The 22,991-nt window shown below is 35.9% G+C and overlaps 1 protein-coding gene across 3 annotated transcripts in view; it reads left to right on the top strand.

Moving 5' to 3' along the window:
- SCYL2 (SCY1 like pseudokinase 2) overlaps window positions 1-22,991 on the top strand; it is a 33,124-nt gene extending 10,133 nt beyond the window's left edge. The window contains exons 5-19 of one of the 3 annotated variants that reach the window (XM_042467826.1): window positions 510-659; window positions 1,418-1,639; window positions 2,970-3,086; window positions 3,738-3,863; window positions 4,168-4,344; window positions 8,064-8,075; window positions 8,195-8,317; window positions 8,859-8,972; window positions 11,223-11,355; window positions 11,916-12,034; window positions 12,677-12,777; window positions 13,859-13,922; window positions 14,004-14,093; window positions 15,734-15,853; window positions 17,312-22,991. In XM_042467826.1, the coding sequence (XP_042323760.1) occupies window positions 510-659; window positions 1,418-1,639; window positions 2,970-3,086; window positions 3,738-3,863; window positions 4,168-4,344; window positions 8,064-8,075; window positions 8,195-8,317; window positions 8,859-8,972; window positions 11,223-11,355; window positions 11,916-12,034; window positions 12,677-12,777; window positions 13,859-13,922; window positions 14,004-14,093; window positions 15,734-15,853; window positions 17,312-17,935 (2,292 nt within the window). In that variant the 3' untranslated portion in view covers window positions 17,936-22,991. The remainder of the gene's footprint in view (window positions 1-509; window positions 660-1,417; window positions 1,640-2,969; window positions 3,087-3,737; window positions 3,864-4,167; window positions 4,345-8,063; window positions 8,076-8,194; window positions 8,318-8,858; window positions 8,973-11,222; window positions 11,356-11,915; window positions 12,035-12,676; window positions 12,778-13,858; window positions 13,923-14,003; window positions 14,094-15,733; window positions 15,854-17,311) is intronic. The other 2 variants (XM_042467828.1, XM_042467827.1) reach the window with 2 other exon arrangements.

Below are 22,991 nucleotides of genomic sequence, written 5' to 3'. Positions count from 1 at the left end.
GTGAAAGGTAGGCATAATTAAATTGGTAGCGTACATATATCCATAACCACTTTTGCCTATTTTAACTTGAGCCATTTAAGTTCAGTAGACCCATTGATGTGACCAGAGCTACATAAATAAAAATATTTGTAATAGCATCCATGATGAGCCTGGCTTTCTGTGAATCTCTGGGTTGTATTATGTGAATTTGTGCTGTTGTAATGGTGCAGAAGCAAATATTCAGATGGCAGCTGCATGTTTTTCAGGTGTTTTAAGAAGCTACTGCAAGTGTCTTACCTCAGTAGTGATCATAGCAGTGCCTGGGGCTTGCTGCTAGAACTGAAAATGAAAGGTTATGAAAGGCTTGTCCCTCATCTGGACCTGGATGCCTCCATTTCCCTTCCTTACCATAGCAACAGCAGTTCTAGCTCCAATTCAAGGAAGAAAACTACATCACTCAAATAGTGAGTTCACAAGGCTTCATAATGGTAGAAAACAAATACCCTGACAAGAACACTCCTTCCTAACAGGTTTCTGAAGGCTTGTCGTTTCTACATAGCAGTGTGAAAATGATCCATGGTAACCTCACTCCTGAGAATATCATTTTAAATAAAAGTGGAGCATGGAAAATTATGGGATTTGATTTCTGTATTCAATCCATAAATCCATCTGAGCAAGAGGTAACAAGATGTTTATTGTTTTTCTAAGTAGGTGGATATTTTGTCTTTACATTTACTTCATGGTATGGAAGTAAGGATCTCATTTACTTCATTTAATTCTAAAAATGTACACCAAAACAATGGAATACAACTTAAGTAAACCAGTGTGTGCTTCTCTTGTAATGAGAATAACTAATTTCACTTAAAAAGTTAATTCTGAGGCATAAGAAAAACACAGATCCATATTAGAGTAATACACTTTTGAGGCCCCACTCATAGGCCATAAAATGTTATATAATCTTTGTAAAGAACTACTCATCATGCATAGTAAGCAAGGCAAGAAGATGTGGATGGAGAAAAAAGGGGAGAGGAAAACAGGTGGTAGTGTCTCCATAAAGGCTGCGTTTAGTCACAGTCTTAATATACAGGAGAAATTTTTAGACAATCAGATTATTCTTCATAAGGCACTGTGATTTTATGTTGTTCAAGAATTCTGTCTAGGACAGATGGGAAAAAGTAACAGGTTGAAAGTACAAAATCCAGTGGTCTGTATCCTTACGAAGCATATAAGTTCATTGATGAATGAGAAGGAAAGAAGACAGAAGCAAGACAGTTCTTATATTAACAAAGCCTGAGATAATTTTAGGTGGTATATTGATAGGAAAAGCTTGCTAAAACAAAGGTTATCATAATCTCTTTAAAGTGTAAAGAAACAGTGCTTCAGTAACATTTTCTAAACTTGTGCTAGAAAACAACTTTCCTACTGTTTTTTCTTGCAGCCGAAATTCTCTTGTAAAGAATGGGACCCAAACCTACCATCTTTGTGTCTTCCAAATCCTGAATATTTGGCACCTGAATACATTCTTTCAGTGAGCTGTGAGACCGCTAGTGACATGTACTCTTTAGGAGCAATTATGTATGCTGTGTTTAATAATGGAAAACCTATTTTTGAGGTCAACAAGCAAGATATGTACAAAAGTTTCAGTAGACAGCTTGATCAGGTATATTGTGAAACTGTTATTTAAGTAATAAAACACAAGCATTATGAAAGAGTTACTGCTTTCAGTTTGAAGGAGATGTTAAAGATAAGTAATGTAAAAAAGTAGGCTGAATTTAATGAGTGAGAGTGAATTCACAGGAATCTCAAATGATCAGCTGAACTATTTATCATTGTCCTTCCTACATTGAGCAGAAACTAGATCCATTTTACACCATTATCTAAGATCAGTCCTCCTAACAGTAAATGTTGGTGGGGAGTGCTGACAGAAATGGAGCCCATGAGAAGCAAGACTAATGTATTTGCATGCTTGTGGAAACCCAGTTTTGTGAGAGTACATGGTGTATTCTTTTGAGGGAACCTTTCCCAAAACAACCCAATCAGGTTGTTCAGAAGTCTTGAATATTCTTTGGGAAAGGAAAAAAAAATACAGATGAGAGGAGGAGGGAACATTCTGAAGAATATGGCTAGCTGGCACCCTGAACTGCAACTCCTAGCTTTTCCTAGCGTGCTGATTACAGTTCCTGAGACTTGTAGTCCAGCAACATCCAGAGGATCGCATGATTGCCACCTATTGTTTTTTAAAAAGTGTATTGCAGCATGTTGTTATGTGGCCCAGTTGTTTTGCTTATATTTGCAGATAGCAGATGCAATCATCCACACTACATAATATACAGATGGTCTTCTGTATCCATGGATTCAGCCATCCACGGCTTGAAAATATTTTTAAAATATATAAATTCCAAAAAGCAAACATTTATTTTGCCATTTTATTTTTTTACTGTGCCACTGTATTTAATGAGACTTGAGCATCCACAGATTTTGGTATCCACAGGGGATCCTTGAACCACATCCCAGTAGATAGTTAAGAGGCCACTGTTGTCATGTATCCTCCTGTTCAGACATTATAAGTGTCCAAAAAAAGACATGTGCAAAGAGGGGACCTACTTGCTGAGGATTTCCTCATATGAAGAGCAACTTTCTGAAGAGGAAAGACTTCTCTACTTGGGTGTTCTCCATTCATTTCTAGTAGTGGTGGTACTAGAGGTGCTAGGACTAGCATGCTTCCCTCCTGATATTTCCCCCTTACATTTATAGGATATGAATAGCATATATTTAGATATGCCTGTATGTCTGACTGTATCTATATCTAGCTCAATATGTATGATTTATACATCTTACAGAATCAGCTTTTGTTACCACAGAATTTGTATTACATTAATGTAAAATATTGTTATCCTTTAACACAGAGTTAAACGGAACATAAACTGCATGCTTGATATTATTAAATACATTATCTATTAGTGTAAATGATATGTGTTTTATGTATGCAGCTTAGTCGTTTGGGCTCCAGCAATCTTCAAAACATCCCAGAAGAAGTTCGTGAGCATGTAAAGTTACTGTTAAATGTAGCTCCTGCAGTCAGACCAGATGCAGACCAAATGACAAAAGTAAGTAAATAGAAGGACTACTTAAAATAGCTGCAGAAAATAAGATAAATCCATTTTAGCAGCTCTAATAAACAATTAGTATATTCCTGCTGAATATTTAATGTTCCTTTGAATAACATTCCAGTTTATGGACATCTTGGAAAATATTAACTCATATTTGTAGTTGAAGAGATTAAATCTTCTTTGGTGTAAAAAGATTAAATCTTCTTTGGTGCATCTTAGGGGTGTGTCGTTTAGATGACACATGCTCCCAACCTGCATGGAAGTCGTGTCAGAGTTGCTCCTCGCCCGCCAAACCAAGCCCCAAAAGGAGCAGATCTATCCCGTTCCTTGCTGTGGTCCATTTGGGACTGCAGCAGGAGCCAGGATCAGAACCCCAGCATGTGGTCACCATGGTCATGGGTGGGAGCAGCCTTTGGTCACTCCTTCCTGCCCATCTGTTCCACTCCCTTATTACCAAACAAGTGAGTGATTCATTGGATCTGTTGCCTTGTAGAATATGTATTTTTAGGGATGATATTTTGCTCTGTGTAAAAAATAGGTCACGTTTATACAGGACTACTTTGCAGTTCTTATTTTGAACTTGTTTGTCTGTATTATATAGTATGTTTATAACCTCAAATATAACTTTCTTTTTCATGTTTATTGCAGATACCATTTTTTGATGATGTTGGGGCTATGACACTACAGTACTTTGATTCCTTATTCCAAAGGGATAATCTTCAAAAGTCACAATTCTTTAAGGGGCTGCCAAAAGTTTTACCCAAACTACCCAAGGTTGGCAAACCCAGATTATTTTATAGGCACATGTATTGTTGTTGTTGTTTAGTTGAATCATTCACTGATGCTTCATAATAGATTTTATTCTTGGGCTGAGATACAAAGGGTCTTAACAGTTTCTTTTACTGACTGCTTAAACAGGCATTTTTAAAGTAAGTTTTTATGCAAATAAGATAAATAGTATTATTTTTAAGAAGTCTAATACTTTTGTGATCTTTAGTAATATGGGTTTCATTATAAATTTGGGATTGTTGAAGCAAACAAGTCAGTGCTATCAAGTAATATGTATGTTTTCTTTCAGCGTGTTATAGTGCAGAGGATTTTGCCTTGCTTGACATCTGAATTTGTAAACCCAGACATGGTCCCTTTTGTATTGCCTAATGTTCTGCTCATTGCGGAGGAGTGTACCAAAGAGGAATACATCAAACTAATTCTACCTGATCTCAGCCCTGTATTTAAACAACAAGAACCAATCCAGGTTTGTTTGTGTGTTTGTGATTCTTGGGAATTCATATTTTCTTATATATCTTTCTAGTAATAATGAAGTGCCAGAATAAGGGATGATATTTTCTCTTTTTCATCTTCATCTTCTTCTTTTTTTTGGTTGTGGTGATGGATAGAACATAAGAACTTTTTAGCCAGTTGTTTATTTCTCATATGCTTAAGAAAAATATGATATTTCCCATGTGTAGCTTGACCTACATTCTTCTTGTCTCTGTGAAAATTGTACAGTAGCAACATATCTGGAAAACCAATAAATACACCCTAAAAAGTAAACTGTCATTTCTGAAATGAGATGGCTATGGCCAAAAGTAGACTTATTAAGAGTGTTGTAAGTAACGTAATAATTTTTTTATTCTTAAAACTTGGATCTCAGCTACACTATCCTCTTCAGCTACACTACTCAACAACATTATGGTCTGATTCTTTTCTAATTCTAAAAGGCCACCGGGCTTCATTTTGCATCATTCCAGCCCTTTTGCAGTGTGATTATGACAAAATTAGAACATATGTATACAGGATAGTTGTTTGTGTTCTCTTTTAAAGACCTCCCCTAGTTTCTGGTTTAAATTGTAATGAAAAGTTGAGAATGCTGTCCCATGAAATACTTCCAGAATAGAACAAATGTTGTAGATGTTGGCTGTAGATGTAGGCTTAAATCCACTTCTTATATCCAACTATAGTCAACACCCAATACAGTAGGATGGACAAATAGAGAGGAACTGCTGGACCTCTTACCCTTTCCCTCCACCACTCCCTTTTCCTTTTGTGTCATGTCTTTTTAGATTGTAAGCCTGAGGGCAGGGAACCGTCTAATTAAAAAGATTGTACAGCGCTGTGTAAATTTACAGCGCTTCATAAATAAAGGTGAATAATAATAATTAATAATAATAATAATGTAGGCCAAGCGCTATAAATGTTTTTTTTTTCTATTTAACAAAATACATTTTTCCTATACTGTATGATCATGTTGAGAACACCTGTACAAATTTTTATTTAGTTTCAGAGCTACAGATACCATTCTTTGGGTTTTGATTCTAAAAATTGTTTTGCCAAAAATGTTATTTATTTATATTTTTATCCAATGCTTCCTTAAAAGGAGGCCTGGTGGAAGACCATTTTGGGGATAACCTTCTAGCTTAGAATTATAGTCCACTTTTGAGTTTTTTCCTGAGTATTTTTGCTCTCAGAGGTATGATGGATAGGCCACTAGTGAGAAGGGGCTATTTCAATTGTGGTCTTTGGAACAGTCTCACACAAAAATTCCATCTGGCTGCATTACCACTTAAATTCTTAGGGGCAACAAAAATAGTTGGTTTTATATATCTTGATCAGGAGGAATTAGGAGGAATAGCTAATACTCCAGAGGACAGGATCAAAATTCAAAATGACCCAAATAGACTAGAAAGCTGGGCCAAAGCTAACAAAATGAGATTCAACACGGAGAAATGTAAGGTACTGCACTTAGGGCGGAAAAATAAAATGCACAGATATTGGGGTCCCCTGGCTGAATGAAACTAGTGTGAAAGGGATCTAGGAGTCCAAGTAGGCCACAAGTTGAACATGAGTTAACAGGTGATGCAACAGCTAAAAGGCCAATGCAATTTAGGTGCATCAAAGTATAGTGTCTAGATCAAGAGAAGTAATAGTGCCACTCTATTCTGCTTTGGTCAGGCTCCACCTGGATTATTGTGTCCAGTTCTGGGCACCACAATTCAAAAAGGACATTGAGAAACTGGAGTGTGTCCAAAGAAGGGCGACTAAAATGGTGAAGGGTCTGGAAACCATGTCCTATGAGGAATGACTTAGGGAGCTGGGGATGTTTAGCCTGGAGAAGAGAAGGTTAAGAGGTGATATGATTGATAGCCCTATTTAAATATTTGAAAGGATGTCATATTGAGGAGGGAGCAAGCTTGTTTTCTGCTGCTCCAGAGAACAGGACCGGAACAATGGATGCAAGCTACAGAAAAAGAGATTCCACCTCAAAATTAAGTTGAGGTGACAGTAAGGGCTGTTCGACAGTGGAACACACTCCCTCAGAGTGTAGTGGAGTCTCCTTCTCTGGAGGTCTTTAAGCAGAGGCTGGATGGCCATCTGTCGGGTATGCTTTGATTGAGATTTCCTGCATAATAATAATAATATAATACTTTATTCTTATATACCGCTATTCCTTTTTCAAGATCATAGCGGTGTACACGTTAAAAAACAGTATAAAAACAGCAAAAACAGCGTTAAAACATCCAATAACAATCTAAAAACAGATAATAAAACAGGCCCTTGTGGTCTCTTCCAACTCTATGATTCTATGATCAGCTTGTATTGTTGTGGGTAGTTTCTGTATCAGTGCAGATTACTACTGTCTCACACTGACATTGTTTTTATGGTTACTATAGTCAGTTCATCACGTGAAGACCAACCTCTGACAGTGCACTCTGCATACTTAGTTAGGCTTATCCTTGGATGGCAGATATACAATATACTCTTGGGGCTGCACTTGGATTCTTACCAGCTTGGTAGAACTTACTGGAGCTTCCACTCTGTTGCCATAGCCTTCAAGGGCCCAGACTTGCTTCCACATGATAATAAGATGGTAGAGTGGTATTTTGTAGATGACTTTGTGCTACTTTTATATATTTACCATACTTTTTTTTTTTTAAAAAAATATTCTCTTGTGTTGTCAGCTGGATAATTGCCTTCAAAAGGCAGGAAAAATGTTTTAAAGGGCAGCATACATGACATGGTAAAGTGAGAGGCAATAAGGACAGCATACTGTCATTACTGATGGAGACTGCACTACAGGTAGATTGATTCAATCAAGGAGGCCACAGCCCTGTGTTTGAAAGATTTAAGCAGGGTAGTTGATGACTGGGAATCTTAGTGGGCTCTTATTCATAAGGTTGCCATAAGTCAAAGTCAACTTGCTGGCAAATACCTACAGTATATGACTGTCTCCTCTATTCCTTTCTCTTCACAATTATTCTTAGAAGTAGGCTTAGACTAAATTTGTTTGGTTGACCCAAGATCATCTTGAGAAATTTGACCTACCATAGATCTCTCTAGGTCAGGGGTTGGCAACCTACAGCCTTCAGGCCGGATCTGGACTGGCGAGGCCTTGGGACTGGCCCCAGCCTGGTCCTGCCGCCAATTGCCGTCCCTGCCGCAGCTTCTGCGCCGCTCCGGTCGCCATTTTGAGTTCGGCCCCCCCAGTTGTCTGAGGGACAGCAACCCAGACCCCAGCTCAAAAGGTTGCCTACCCCTGCTCAAGGTGTTCAGCTCAACAGGGCCTAACTGCCATTGTGCCATAAGCCTTTCTACTTTTCTTTTCTTAGTCATATTTTACAACCACTGTGCTCCGTTGGAACGCAGAAATGAAAAGCTTAAGCAATTATACCTTCATAAATGTACCCAGTCTAAAAATGTATTCAGTTCTACCATCTCCATAATGTAATGTGCTAGGTGTAGTTCAGATGAATATAAGAAGTGCCCATTTGGCCATTAGTGAAAAGATAGAATTGCAATATAGTCTTGGGGCTGCACTTGGATTCTTACCATCTTGGTAGAATTGCTGTTTGTTAGTCTAGCATATTGTGCATTATAGGTGTACTTCACTGTGTTAATAATCTATCAGTACACCTCTATGACTTGTATATTAAAATAAAGATAATGCCAAGATGTTCTTGTTTTCCATGCTTACAGGCTAGCAACATGGTGAGTGTATGCATTTATTGTGTTTACATTCATATTTCAGCACATAATTTAATAAGAAATATTACCCTGAAAACAATAACAAATTATTTGAACATGTAAATACTGGATTTCTTAAACAGATTCTGTTGATATTTCTTCAAAAAATGGATTTGCTACTCACCAAAACACCTCCAGATGAAATAAAGAACAGTGTTCTGCCGATGGTTTATAGAGCCTTAGAAGCACCTTCAATTCAGATACAGGTCTGGTAACTTCTTTTTTAAAAATCAGCTCTATAGCTGGAAATGACCACTAATTTGAAGTTCATCGAGCTTGTCTTTTTTTTTTTTTTAACAATAGAGAAGGGTATAGCCTTTCTTTGAGTAAAGTGTCTAGACTTTTGGATATTTTGTTACTACATAAATACTTTAGTGGTGTCAATAATAGTGATTTTCCTACACTATGGACATACCATGTCTGCATCTTGTTCTAAATTAATATTGGGAAACTACTGCCCCTCTGGGCATTGTATTTCCTAGCAAGTGGTGAGACATGATGGTTTTTGTAGTCCAGCAGCCTATAGAAAGCCATTTGTTCCCATGTCTTGGTTTAAATAATGATACAGTTTTTACATTATGATATTTTAAATTATTGATTGGTGCTTGAACTCCTTAGGAAGCTGAGATATACATTTGTGTAAGCAAAATAGTAAGTGGGGCAAGGGAATGACAGATTTAACTTTTTAAAAAAATGTGAAACTGCATACTGCTTTGTCTGTGATAATTGTGGTACCTTCATTTGCAGGAACTCTGCTTAAACATAATTCCTACATTTGCCAACCTCATAGATTATCCATCAATGAAAAATTCTTTGATACCAAGAATTAAAAATGCATGTTTACAAACATCATCTCTTGCTGTAAGTTAACTAATGTTTGTGGAAACTATTTTATTGATTTTACTTTCTTTTTTACAAGTTTTTTAATTGCAAATTATGTTTCATTTTGAAAATAATATGTCTTACAGGGGAATCAAAATTCTAAAAGCATTACCCTGATATGCTTTCCCTTCTGAAACATGTCTTCCATTGTGATGTCATGATATTAATTCCCTAACCACAGTGAACCACTGCTGTTCACAAGCTAATTCAGAATAGATAAATAATTTTAAACCATGGGATGTGATGGACTTAATGTTCCAATGTGAATCTTCCCATTATTCTTGCTGTTTATTATTATTATTATTATTATTATTATTATTATTATTATTATTATTAACCTTTATTTATAAAGCGCTGTTAATTTACACAGTGCTGTACATACAATCTTTTAGTTTGCCTTCATGTCATTTCCAACTTATGGTGATCCTAAGGTGAAGCTATCATGGGGTTTTCCTAGCAAGATTTGTTCAGAAGAAGTTTTGCCATTGCCTTCCCCTGAAGCTGAGAGTATGTGACTTGCCCAAGGCACCCAGTGGATTTCATGGCTGAACAGGGAATCATTTCTTCCAATCATTATCTGCTACATGGTATGCCTCTGCAAGAAAAAAATATATGCCAAACTTGTACCAATTGGCACATATATTACCATTTTTCGTGTCTGAATTGAAAGGTCTTAGTTATATTTTGATTGTAACCATGTAATCACAATAACATTTCTTTTAAAATATGAAGCTACTTTCATGTTATTCTTCCACTTTCATCCATTTTTTAGAAATGAGATGCATGGTTAGTGGAGAATTTTCTCCTACAAAAACAGTAACCCAGATTTTGAAACTCCCTGCTCATTGGTAATCAACAAGCACCTGCACTGTTGAGTTCAGGTTACAAATTAAAACCTTTTATGTTTACTAAACATTAGATAGAGAGCCAGTGTGGTGTAGCATTTTGAGCTCAGGATTATAACTTTGGAAACCCCCTGAGTGACCTATGGCAAATCATATTCTCTCAGCCTCAGAGGCAAAGTCTGCTCTTAACAGATCTTGCCAAGGAATATCCTGTGATATCTGTGATAGCCTTAGGGTCGCAATAAGTTGGAAATGACTTGAAGGCACACGGCAACAGCAAACCTTTGATGACTTGTATTAAATAAATGCTAATACTATTAGATTAAGCAGGTCTTGTTTTCAGTGTTGGTGGTTATTATATTTCTGTTAATTTCTGTTTGGTCATTTAATTGTTTTAAAATATTGTTTTAAAATATTTAAACCATAACAATAATTGATTTTTTTCATGTGTTAGATTATCTTTTACTGAGCTGAAAGATAGAATTAAATATTTTGTGCCTTCACAGCACTATGAGGGTAGAGGAAGAGAAATTGGCACATGGTTATTGGTTTGTGCTGAAGCTCTTTGTTTACACAGACATTAGAATTGTTGTTTTCTATAGGTGTAATTGATCTTAACATCACACTGTTCTGAAGAAATGTGTCATAGGTTACCATTGTTAATAAATAATAAATATAATAAATAAAAATTTTATTTATATACCGCCCTTCTATATAACCAGGGCGGTGTACAACATCTTAATTGTTACTTGTATATTTTTTATTGTACAGATTGGGTCTCCATTATCTGGAATTCTAAAATCCAAAGTAGTCCACTGAGATAGTGACACCTTTGCTTTTTGATTGAAGTATATAGACTTTGTTGCATGTACAAAATTATTTTTAAAAATATTGTCATAAAATTAACTTCGGACTATGTGTATAAAGTGTATATGAAACACAAATGAATTTCATGTTTAGACTTGGGTGCCATCTTCAAGATATCTCATTATGCATATGCAACTATTCAAAAATCCAAAAAACTCTGAAATCCAAAAACCTCTGGTTCCAAAAATTTCAGATAAGGGAGAGCCTGCTTGTAAAACCCTATACAGTAGTCCCTTGCTATGTGCAGGGGATCTGTTCCAGACCCCTCTGCAGATAGCAAAAAATGCAGATGCTCAAATCCATTGTTTTAAATGGTGCATGTGCACTCATACCCATTTAAAAAGTTGGGGCTTGCCATCCACAGAAGCTCAAATCCGCAGATGCAAGTCCACAGTTGGCACGGGCATACTGTACCTGCTTTCTATAAAGTAAAACCCCCTGAGTTCAATCAAACTTAATGCTTTTTCTCTATTTTTGTAAGATCTCAGTTTTAGAGAGTTTGTTTCTGTATTTTTAGGTTCGTGTAAATTCCTTAGTCTGCTTGGGAAAGATTTTGGAATACTTGGATAAGTGGTTCGTGCTTGATGATATTCTGCCTTTTTTGCAACAAATTCCTTCCAAAGAGCCTGCAGTCCTTATGGGAATTTTAGGTAACATCTTTTCTTTCTAGTACTGTCTGTATATACTCTCTTCATATTAATCTATGTGGTGTTGTAGTGTGGTTTTAAAGCGAATAATTACATATAATGGAACACTATATAGAGACGAGTGTATAAAGGTTTCAGAGGTTTTTTTTCTGAGTTGCTTTTGTTCAGGCAAACTCTGTTAAGACTTATATTGACTTCCTTGGTTTTATTGGGAGATGAGAGGGTCGGTCTTGGATTGTTTGTATGTTTTAAACCTTATATTTGTAATTTTTATATTTTTATGATTTTAATTATACAGTTTTAATTGTTGTTTTATGTATGTTGGCCGCCTTGGGTCCCATTTTGGGAGAAAGGTGGGATAAAAACAAATAAATAATAAAGTTCATACTGAGACCAGAAACTCTCTGTTTCTACATCCCTTTGCTTCTGGAGAAATGCAAATTATATGTTTTATGAGGTGTGCACAGAAGTGTATTTTAATCTTCATAGATAATTGTATTCCAAAGAATTCATAATGGTGATAGTTTGCTATCAATAGCTAAATCATTAAATATTTTTAATAGGTATCTACAAATGTACCTTTAGTCATAAAAAACTGGGAATTACAAAAGAACAACTAGCAGGAAAGGTGCTGCCCCATCTGATTCCTCTTAGCATTGAGAACAATCTTAATTTGAACCAGGTAGGTTCACTGTTTCTCTCATATGTATGGCTAATTTCACTGAAGCTTCCATCAAAAAAAGGGTATTAAGAATAATTACTTTAGACAAGGAATCAACATTTAGTCACGTATGATGTTCGTATATCCTTCGGTGACAACCAAACTTCATTACTGCTGTCTATTGCATTTGATTGGTCTTGTTAAATTACATGTGTACTTTGGACACTGTTGTCTCCTTCCTCTCTCTCCCCACCACTTACTCTGTCTCTCTCACATTCACACAACAAAAATGTAAAATCCATCTTTGTTGGCTGGTAGAAATGTATCACTTCTGATCCCATTGCTGAAAATAACTTTCTTCCTACTCTTAATACCCTGGGCCCACAAAAGGCAGGACAGGGTGATGAAGTGGTATTCCAATCTCTTTTTATGTTTTCTTCATACATGTAAGACAGTTTTCTGAAAAGAGAATTTTATTCTCCATTGAATCCTAGCAGGATTGACTTCTGTGTAGGCAATAATAGGGTTTTGCTGTAAATTATAGTCTGTCCCTTATGTGAGGTTGTCTTGCCAATTCATTTGCTTTGATTTCTCTTGATACATATTCAGGACTAAAGGATAATTCTTAAAATTATGCTCATATAAAATATATTTCTTTTTTAGTTTAATTCCTTCATTTCAGTCATTAAAGAGATGTTGAACAGATTGGAAGCTGAACATAAGACCAAACTTGAACAAATCCATATCATGCAAGAACAACAAAAGTAAGTGTGAATACTTTATTGCCTTTATAGTGTATTGATAATATTTTGCTGTCTTCTCACATGACTATTCTGTCCTGTTAGAAAACTTCCCATTTGTATTACAGATTTTAAATAGGTTCAAAAGTATTTCTTTCCCATTGAAAACCTATCTCAACTGAAATTATTATAACTTCTTTTACAATAAATAGCTACTAAAAGCTTTGCACCAGAAGTGTTTTAGATTTTGATTTTTTTAAAATTGGAATTTGGAATACCTGTATTTGGATATGCATACATAATGAGATGTCTTTAAGATGAGACCCAAGTCTACACTCCAAATTAATTTTTGTTACATATAGGGGTATGAAAGTTTCACAGCCTCATACTCCTGTATCATTTTTCGATGAACTTTTGTCTAAAAAAATAAAAAACCTATTAATTCTTACCTGTCTTAAAAAAAGGTCACCCCCAAATTAAAAAGAACGGAATACACAATTTTTCCATAGAAACAACATAGTATCCTATTTATTTATCACATAACTAACTACCTGTTCATATCAGGAGTGGTCTTGTATGTGTAGAGTCTAGCAACCCATCCCTCAAAGCAGGAAAACAATCACACCAGCTTTGGAGCTAACAAACAAACAAAAATCCTGACCTGCCCTACCTTCAGCCTTTAGCCAGCTCAAGCCTGGCAGAATTTGGATGTGGTGGTTCTTCTTCTACTGACTTTGCTCACTCAGCCTCCATAGGTGTCCTCTAATTGTTTCATTGTATAGTAACGTCAACTTCTTTTTTCTTTCTTATTACTGTTATGTTAATATTTAGTTTGTACTCTGGACAATATTTATTTATGGATTTAGGAATTGATAAGATGTATTGGATTTATATAAAGAAAAGTTCCTTGACACATGCTTCATGTGACTTGTACATTAAGAATGTAATGTAAGTACGTATTCCTACTATACTGAATCAGATATTTATTGCAGTAGTTTACTAGTTTCCATGGTAGAATTTGGAATATGTAATCTGGATTATTGTTGCTTTCATGTCTGAAATGGTTAACTTTATTTACCTTACTGAAACTAGTTTTGTGCTACAGATCTTTGGATATAAATCAAATGAATATGCCTGAAGAAAAAAAAGGTAGCAACACAGGCAATCAGGTAAGAAACTGTCTTAAATGCATTATTGCAGTATTTTATTAAACTGGATACTTTTAAAGTTCTTGTTTTTAATTTGAACAGATTGACAGGGTGTTTACCAATCTAGGAACAGATATTTTGACTGGTGGGTCTGACTGTAAAGAGAATGGACTGCTGACAAATCAAAGAAAAGTGAGTTTTAATAACAAGTTATTATGTGAAGTATAAGTTCTTGATAGATAACATGTAAGCTTATTTAGGGTTGAATTCCCATCTAGATCTTTCTTGGCCTTCTATGACTATGTATCAAGACTGATTTAAATGGATTTTGGTTTTCTAGTGCTCTGTTTGTCTGGATTCCTGTTGACAATTAGGAGCTGTGTAAATTCAAAACAGAACTATAAAGGTTTGTTTTTCCTTCTCTTAATGTAAGATAGAGATAGAAAAAGGGCTAGGAATAGGCTGAAGTGTGTGTGAGAGAAATGCCTCCTGTTTTTTTTAAACAGGAGTAATTAGAATGTTTTGAGATTTTATGTAAAAAAAAGTATTTAGTTCTAATTCTTGTCAGATTGTTTTATGCCTCTTGCCATGAAATCAGTTATAACTGAAAGAACTTTTGAATTGTTTACTTATTTAAAACATGTTGACTTTGTTCTGTCAAAGTACTTCCCAGAGCAGATTATAGAACAATAAAGAAATAGGATTATTCCTGACCATGTCCCTGAACTAAGGGTCGGGGACATAAAAAAATAAAGAAATGATGATGTGAAAGTAGGGGAGGAGATCAAAGAAACTGATTTCTCAGCAGAGCAAGTAGACAAACTTCTGTTCTGCTGTACCCTGTAGGTTCATCATAGTTGAAGGAAGAGTCCAACATAGCAGGTCTTTCACCAGAGCCCTTGGAAGAAACTGCTTTCCACCTCATCCTTTACTTCTACAGGCTTTTAAACTAAAAAGTTCACAAAACAATTTACATAATAAAGGGTGGTATACAAAAATGAAATCACATATTTCAACTGTGGATGAAATTTGTTGTGTTAATGGCAGCATGGGAGAGGGAGTGAAAAATATTGTTACCTAGATCCGAGCATTATTCTTCCTTAGTCAGGTTCCTGTAACACAGGCATTGCCATAGAGTGGAGACAATCAACACTTCAATTGCTCACTGAAATTCTGAGAGAAATTCAGCAAATGTTTGAAAAAGCCCTAGCTGATGAGATGCACAAGGAAGACATTGTGACAGGAGAAAGATGTAAATGTTTTCTTCTCCAGCACAATCCAAAATGGGGGAAGATGTGAAAAAGGACAGAAAATGAAAAAAATATATATATTGTGTCAGGTTGAAAATTAACCATGCTTGAGTAGATTGATTGAAATGAATGATACTAGTTTTACTCTCATTTGTTTCAGTGTGTTTGCTCTTGATATGCAAACCCTGGCACAGAAGATAGAGCTGGAATAACAGATGAGACTATAGATGAGAAGTAGCTAGTAAATTGGACATGTAAAAAGACTAGAGTGATGATGTGGAGAAATAAACTAGATGAGATGTGTGTAAAAGACTAACAGACATATGCACTTGGGCTACTGTTAGGAGATGGTTGTAGTATAATTTAGTGGTGAGGCAAAGGCACTGTGTGAAAGCTGTCCTGGAGATAGTGTGTTCCAACCATCCTCAAGTTGCTCTCCAGATGTGTTTGAAAACTGCTCACATAATCTTCAGTCAGCAATTTCCAATATGTCTGGAAGGCACAAAGTTGGGGAAGGCTGGTCTAGTCAAAATGTGAATCTCTGAGGTGTTTGTTGCTTTGCTGATGTATAGTCTTTTGCAGGGATCACTTACACTTGAAGAGAAGCAAAAGTTAGCAAAAGAACAAGAACAAGCACAGAAACTGAAAAGCCAACAGCCACTTAAACCTCAGCCTCATGCAATTACAGCTCCAGTCAAACAGGTATGGTTGCAATGTCAGAAGGGAATTTTCATGGTTAACTCTGGCTCTGTAACAACAAGCTACTAAACAAAAACATCTGAAGAAGTAAATAAGTCTACGAAAGCTCATGCTGCCAACTTCTTTTAGTTAGTCTCAAAGGTGCAACAAGATCTCTACATACTGATTCTACAGACTGACACGGCTATATCTTTGAACAAGCTACTAAGATATATTTTGTTTTGTATAACTTGGAAGTATATTCATTTTACATTTACATATATGAATTCAAATAGTTGTGATCTTCAAGTCTGGATGAGTGAACTGAGGACTTCAAAAAAAGCAGTAGAAACAATAAAAGCATCCGAATAGCAGAACAGAAATATTTCAAGTACTTTTTGTAAAATATCTGAGAAAGTAAAAGCACTTGGCCTGTTGGCAAGAAACTGTATGCACCAGGAGTATTTCCTTGAGAAAAATTTTCCAGAAGTGGACATTTTAGAATTTAAACAAGTTTGGTGGAATGCCACAATCCTAACCCAAATTATATTGGTCATTACTGTCTTAACTAAAATGCCAGGTGCACCTGGGAAAGGGCCTTGGTATATGATAGCAGGTTCTTGTGAGAGAAAGCAGTTCTTCAGGTATTGAAGACTCAGGCCCTAAAGGGGTTTAAAGCTAAGCACCAGCACTTTGTGCAGTTGTTTCAGAATAGCAGGTATGTTCTGTTTGTTGGAATTAGACTAAATTAGTTGTACAGTACTTGTTTCATTGAAATAGTTGAGTCTTGATTACTACTTTTAAAGACAGATTTCAGTAGGACTTAAAGGTCAAGAAACTTGTCTGGATCTAATCCACTATAACTACCATAAGTATTTGTGCCATTGTACAATATGTTGTATCAGTTGTAATTTCTAAACAGTTTTATAAACAACAGTTTCTAAACAAGTTTCACAAAGTTTGTTACAGTTGTCTGCTCTGGAGATTATCAGAGCTTGAAAAGCGAAGTCCAGAGGGAGTCATACCTATACTAGGCAGACTGGTAAAAGGTAATTTGTGCCAAAGTTATCCCTTGGGTCTTCTGCACAAAGTTGGATCTATGTAGTAAACATCAATTAGGAATCTAGTGACACAATTTATTTGGCATAATCTTTTGAGGACTGCAGCCTACAGCATCTTTTAAAGTTGCGTGCAGTCTGCAAAAGCTTATGCCAAATAGAATTGGTTAGTCTTCAAGGTGGCAGTAGATTCTTTGTTTTAATTCAACTGAGATATAAACCCTAATCAAGATGGCTACTATTGAAACGTAACCCCAAACATATTTGTTTTAGGTTCATGTTATGTTGTTATGGATATAGATATGATTGCAGTTGTAAACTCATCTATGGATTGCTAAAATGTTTTTAGTTCATTTCCATCTCTTTAATAGCAGTCTGTTGATAATGCTGTTAAGTATTTTAATTTCAGTTTTCTGTTTTGCAGACAAAGGACTTGACTGATACTTTGAGAGAGAACATGGTATCATTGACCAATCAGTCAATCAACAAACCTAAAGTTTCTTCTTCAAGTAGTTTTTCTTCAGTGGGCATTGGAATGGGATTTTCATCACCTGTTGAAAGTGCTAAGAGAAATGGACTAAATGCTAATATAGGATTTCAGCCCTCTGGATTTGGCATGGCAGTTGGCACTACAAGCCAGAATTTCTTCAGTAACACTGGCATTGCTGGAATGGCCAACATGAACATGTTGCCAGCCGCAAATGTAACACCTTATTCTCCAGTGAACACTACAGCTACAGTTTCACAACCAGTACAGCAAAGTAGGCCTCCTGATATGTCTGCTTTAGATAGCCTGTTTGGGCCTCAAAAACCCAAAATTAGTATGAATCAATTGTCTCAACAAAAAACAAACCAGTGGATTAACCAGTTTGTACCTCCCCAAGGTACCAACAGTCCTACTTTGGGAACACAGATGAATGTAATGGGACAATCTGGCTTTGGTTTACAGGGGAATCCTTTCTTTAATCCTCAAAACTTTACACAGCCAGCAAACAGCATGACAACCAGCAGCTCAGCTAGCAATGACTTAAAAGACCTCTTTGGGTAATAGTTGTAACTGTGAGCAGGCTGATTTAATATATATTTATATATGATAAAAAGCTGATTTGAGGAAAACTCATCTAGCAAACTGGACAAGAAAAGGGCAGTTTCCAGGATGGCTTAGTCATACACTTTATTTTCCTACGCATTTAAATTTCGTAGGCACCAAGTGGTCCCTTTCCTCTAACTTCACTGTTTCTAAGGTCAGATCAGTGAAAGTACTCAGAAAAATTAGAGACTGCATACGTTGCAACTTCAGGAATTTGTTTTCTGAATACTGTGTGCTGTTACAAATAAACATCTTGCAAATAAAAATAGATAGGTTGTAATTGCCAGAAAGCTATTGGTTTCATCAAATGCACAATATGTGCTGAATCCTGGTTTCTTGTTTATTTTGTACTGTCTGAATTTGGTATAACATTGAGTTACAAATACCTCTTGGTATAGAATGATTTATAGTTGGGTGCATGTATTAGTAGGGAGATATATGTAAACACGAGACAAAAGATTTAATGCTAATATTGTTTATTTCCCTCAGTACAGAGTAAGGTATATTTGAAAGGGAGTTACATTCTTCAGCAAAATGAATTCCTTGTCACTTAAAATGCTGTTAAGGTGACCATGGAGTGAAACAGATGGGCGGAAGGGGCAGCTTGAAGCCACCTTTTTCAACGACGGATCGGGGCCACAATCCCTATCTACCTTGAAGCCACCTGAAAAAGGAGTGGCAAAGATCCACTCCTTTTCGGGGCAGTAAAAAGCCACCTTTTCCTGTCCTGCTGCGACCCCATGGCAGCTTCAGGAAGCTCCAGCAGCATGTAAACACTGCGGCACCAGAATGTCATGAAGCTGCAACACATCTGGGCAGCCGGGCGGCTTCAAGACATCTCAGGGGCGTGTGGCATCTAAACGCCCCCAAGCTGCCAGGAAGCCAGCTTTTAGAGCTGGTCTGTTCCGGCTCCATGTTGCATAAGTTACTACTGATAATGACAAAATACCTGGTCCTACAAAAGTCACCACATTGCTGGCACAGTGATCTTAATGACCTGGTTAAACATGTGGAATTGCTTAATCATACTTAGATTTACAGTTGACATATAGTCATCAAAAATATTACAAGTACAAATTAATGAAAAGATGTTTTTTCCAGACTATCCCAGAAGCAAAGTTTGATAATCTCAAATTTACCATCATATGGAAGTCGAGGCTTAATAGTATGAAAATTGGCAATAAAAGTTTCTGCTAACTTCTAAGACAAAAATGAGTGTTTGACATCCCTACAGTTTATCCTTGTTATGGATTTGTTTGATATATGCTAATGCCTTTCTTTAAATTAAATGAATAAATCACAATCTTCTGGGGGAGATTGCTTAATTTTAGGCCAAACTAGTGCTATTTGAAAGATCATTTAATTGTTTGGAATGAGCAACATTTTGCATATTCTGCTGAAGTACTGCTCCAAATATAAAAAGGTTTCCCTAAGTAAGACGTAGTAGTGTGGCCTGATTAACAGGAGTGGGATGTTAGGCTAAACTTTCCCTCTCCCTTTCCCTGTTACTATTTCTACTGGGGTTTAACTATTTCTTCCCTAGGATTTTTGGGACCTTTCTTACATAATACTTTGACTATATGTGGCTATCCTGAGAAGGAAAGACTTGGCTACCTTTTTTACAAAATACCTACATACATTATTTTTCAAAGCCTTTCACTGATTAAATTGTTTTCATTTGCTGCTTAAGTAACCAAAGGGCCTTATGCTGTAAATGTCAGCTGTAGTTTGTTAAATTATATTTCCAGTTTTAAGCAGTGATAATGTTCAATGTGTCTTAAGAACTTTATATTATAGCTGCTGCCTTAGTATTTTTATTTTATATTTTTGGGACCAGTGATAAAATTGTGTTTTTTAAAAGAAAAAAAACACTTGTGTTATTTATGTACCATTGATACTCTCACTGAAGTATGCGTAATTAGCTACATAATTGTGTGTAAAATTGTGCCGATTAAATGTGTTAGGTGTACTTCTAGTTTCTCGTATGGTCTCCAGGTCTCTAAAAACTTCAAATTTTACATTGGTAGCTCATAAACATTTTTCTGATATTAAGCTAAAAAAAAATTAGACATGAAGTACTGAAGACAGAACATGCCTGTGCTATGTGGAAAGCAAGCTTCGACAAAAACAAAAAATCAACAATGTGAATGATTTCTGGTAAAACTGAACTGCCACACATAGGGGTTACCTTGAACCAAGATAACTATAAAAGTTCCAGCATCCTTATTGATGGTGTGTAGCCTTTCACCTATCAGAGAGATAGGCCTAATTCTACCATGGTGCTTTAGTTGCAGTCGAGCAGAACTTCCTTCCCTTTTGCAGCCCTTGGACAGCCCAAAAATCTAGTTCCAGAGGATTTTCTAGCACTCTAGTACAAGTTTTAAGGTGTGCAGATATTGTAGTATAAATGAAAACTCACCATATTCCTGCTTCTGCTGGATTCCACTGCTCTTACAACACTGAATCATTGCCATTGAGGGGGTTATTTAGATTTCTTTATGCTAGTCAATGCCACTCTGCACTTATTTCTTTGGAGACTTGGCCATACCAATCTTTGATCCAAACTGCGGCAATGATAGTCCTGTCAGTTTTTTTAAAATAATAGTAGCATGTTGATTTCCTCTATGGCTGTAAGCCAAAAATAATCTAAATGGTAAAAACTTCATGTCTGGCCAACATAAACATTTTAAAAGCATATTTGTGTTAATCTTTCATTGCTTATAACAGCACATTTGCTAATTTGAAAGATGCAAGAAATGAAGAAGAAATTGTATGAACTTTCACATGTAAATTTATCTGTCCATTAGATTTCATATGAATCTTTTATTCCTCTTCAGTCATTTAAAATTGAAATTCTTTGTTGTGTATACTTGTCAGGTAAAAGCGGACCACTTCACTTATCTGCTGATAGATATTCACCCTCCATAGCTTCCCTTGGGTTGCCAAATCTTCAGAGAGAGGTTGTGCATATAATTGAAATTGGATTCCTAATAGAGTATGAAAATCTCTCTGACCTATGAATGCATACAGCTGCTTTTATAGCAGATTACTTTTTTCTTTAGAGTGGAACCAAGGAGCTGCTATTGGCTTAGTACGGTCTTAGTTAATATTGATGACATCAGCACTGCCACATTTTTATTGTAAGTGGAAACTTACACTCATCTCAGCACCTGTAGGATTCTTTAACAGCTGCCACTAGCATGAGTGATGACTGAAAAGGCATTTAAGGTGAAGAAAGGCTCAATGCTTGATGACAGATTTTCTGTACACTGTAAAATGTTGTACACTTTATGAATTCTATCTTGATGTATGATTTTAATTCGTGCAAGTAAGATCTTGCCCAGTTTCAGCTTGTCAAATTCTTTGAAATATAAAGATTCTGAAATGGATGCAAAAGATGTTTTTTTTAAAAAGTGCTTCCATATTTGCATTTTATATGTGCCAAATCCTATTCATATAGCATGAGCTAAAATCTTAGTGATTTAAATGGGCCATTAAATACATCAGTAGCTTCCTTTCAGATGATAGAGTTCCCCAAAGGGAATTGAAAACAACATCATTCAAAGGAAGAATATGTTTGTGGTCATTTTCAAGGTTTCCCCCACTAAAGTGTGTAAAAATCTTTGTGGCTATTTCTAGATTATAAATAGGATGTGTACAGTGTGCCCTTACTTTACGCGGGGGGATCCGTTCTGGACTCCCCCACTTAAAGCAAATCCCACCTATGAATGGTTTGCCCCATTCTTCCCTATGGGACATACCGCCCCTTCTCCCCGCACAGCTTTCAGCGTATGTGGACGCACTGTACAACCTAAAACAAAACATAGGGAGAGAGATATCCTGAAATCTGTCAGTTGGATGGAAAGCAATAATGGTTCATGAAAGTTTAACTTGTGAAAAACCACACATCAGTAAAATTTCATCATGCTAGTATTTCAGTAGTATTGCAATCCGATCATTTCCCCCCAATTATGTGGAGTATATTGTCTTATCGTAAGACAAAACTAGTTAGCCATGTCATTTGTATATTAGTAAATGGTAATTATATTGACTATTCCATTGACTCAGTTCATGACAACTGACAGCTTTCCATAGTTGTGGTTCACATAGAAATTATTATTTGTACCTTTGCAAGACATAGCTGTCACACTTACTTAACCAGAGTAGATATTTTCCTTATTTAGATGAGTTTGTGCAATTGAAGGTGTTTTTTTTTAAAAAAATCCAGTGTTCAAAATCACACAAATAGCACTTGTGTACTTACTTCCCACAAATATGTCCCATGACACTCAGTAGGATTTACTTCTGAGTGTATGTATAAGATTGCCCTGTTATTCTAAGCTACCTAAGCCTGTCTTTTCTTGGCAATGTAAAATATACTGATTTTTCCATTATATGATTGGGACTTCATTACCCTCTACTGAGATGCATTAGATTAGTGATGGGAAATGAAATTGACTATCAATCTAGGATTATCTGAAGAGTTTTCTGACTCCTGGGTTTTAATTTGAGGTTTGAAAACAATTCAGTTGTTTGTATAGAAATGTGTAAAAATTGAGGTTATTCTTGAAGTGATTAAATGCAGAAAATTGTATACATTGTATATATATTTCCCAAGTTGGAAGTTGTATATCAAAATGACTTTATATGTGTTCAACTCAGGCTTGATTCAAAATATTTAATGACTCTCTACTCAGTAGTGGCAATTTTTATGTTTAGACATTCAAATTCTTGTGTGTAAAGTGGTGATAATATTACACTAGTATTGCTGTGGTTTGTGATCAGCAGAACGGTTGGAGCATGAAATTCTATTTTGGGTTATTGGATTTTGCTGCTCTTCAAAACAAATTATTCTTTATATCAACTTTTCAAATTAGTAATACTTAAAATACATATACTGTACAGTGCTGATTACAAGAAATTCCTATCACTTTGTACTGTGAATGAATTACTGTAGTTTTGAAATCCTGAATGATGTCCCTTTATTGAAATAAAGATCTTTTTCATATTTTCA

This window comes from Sceloporus undulatus, chromosome 5 (genome assembly GCF_019175285.1).
Source record: "Sceloporus undulatus isolate JIND9_A2432 ecotype Alabama chromosome 5, SceUnd_v1.1, whole genome shotgun sequence".
Classification (NCBI taxonomy): domain Eukaryota; kingdom Metazoa; phylum Chordata; class Lepidosauria; order Squamata; family Phrynosomatidae; genus Sceloporus; species Sceloporus undulatus.
Note: the sequence above shows the minus strand (reverse complement) of the source record. Positions and strands in the feature narration are given on the sequence as shown.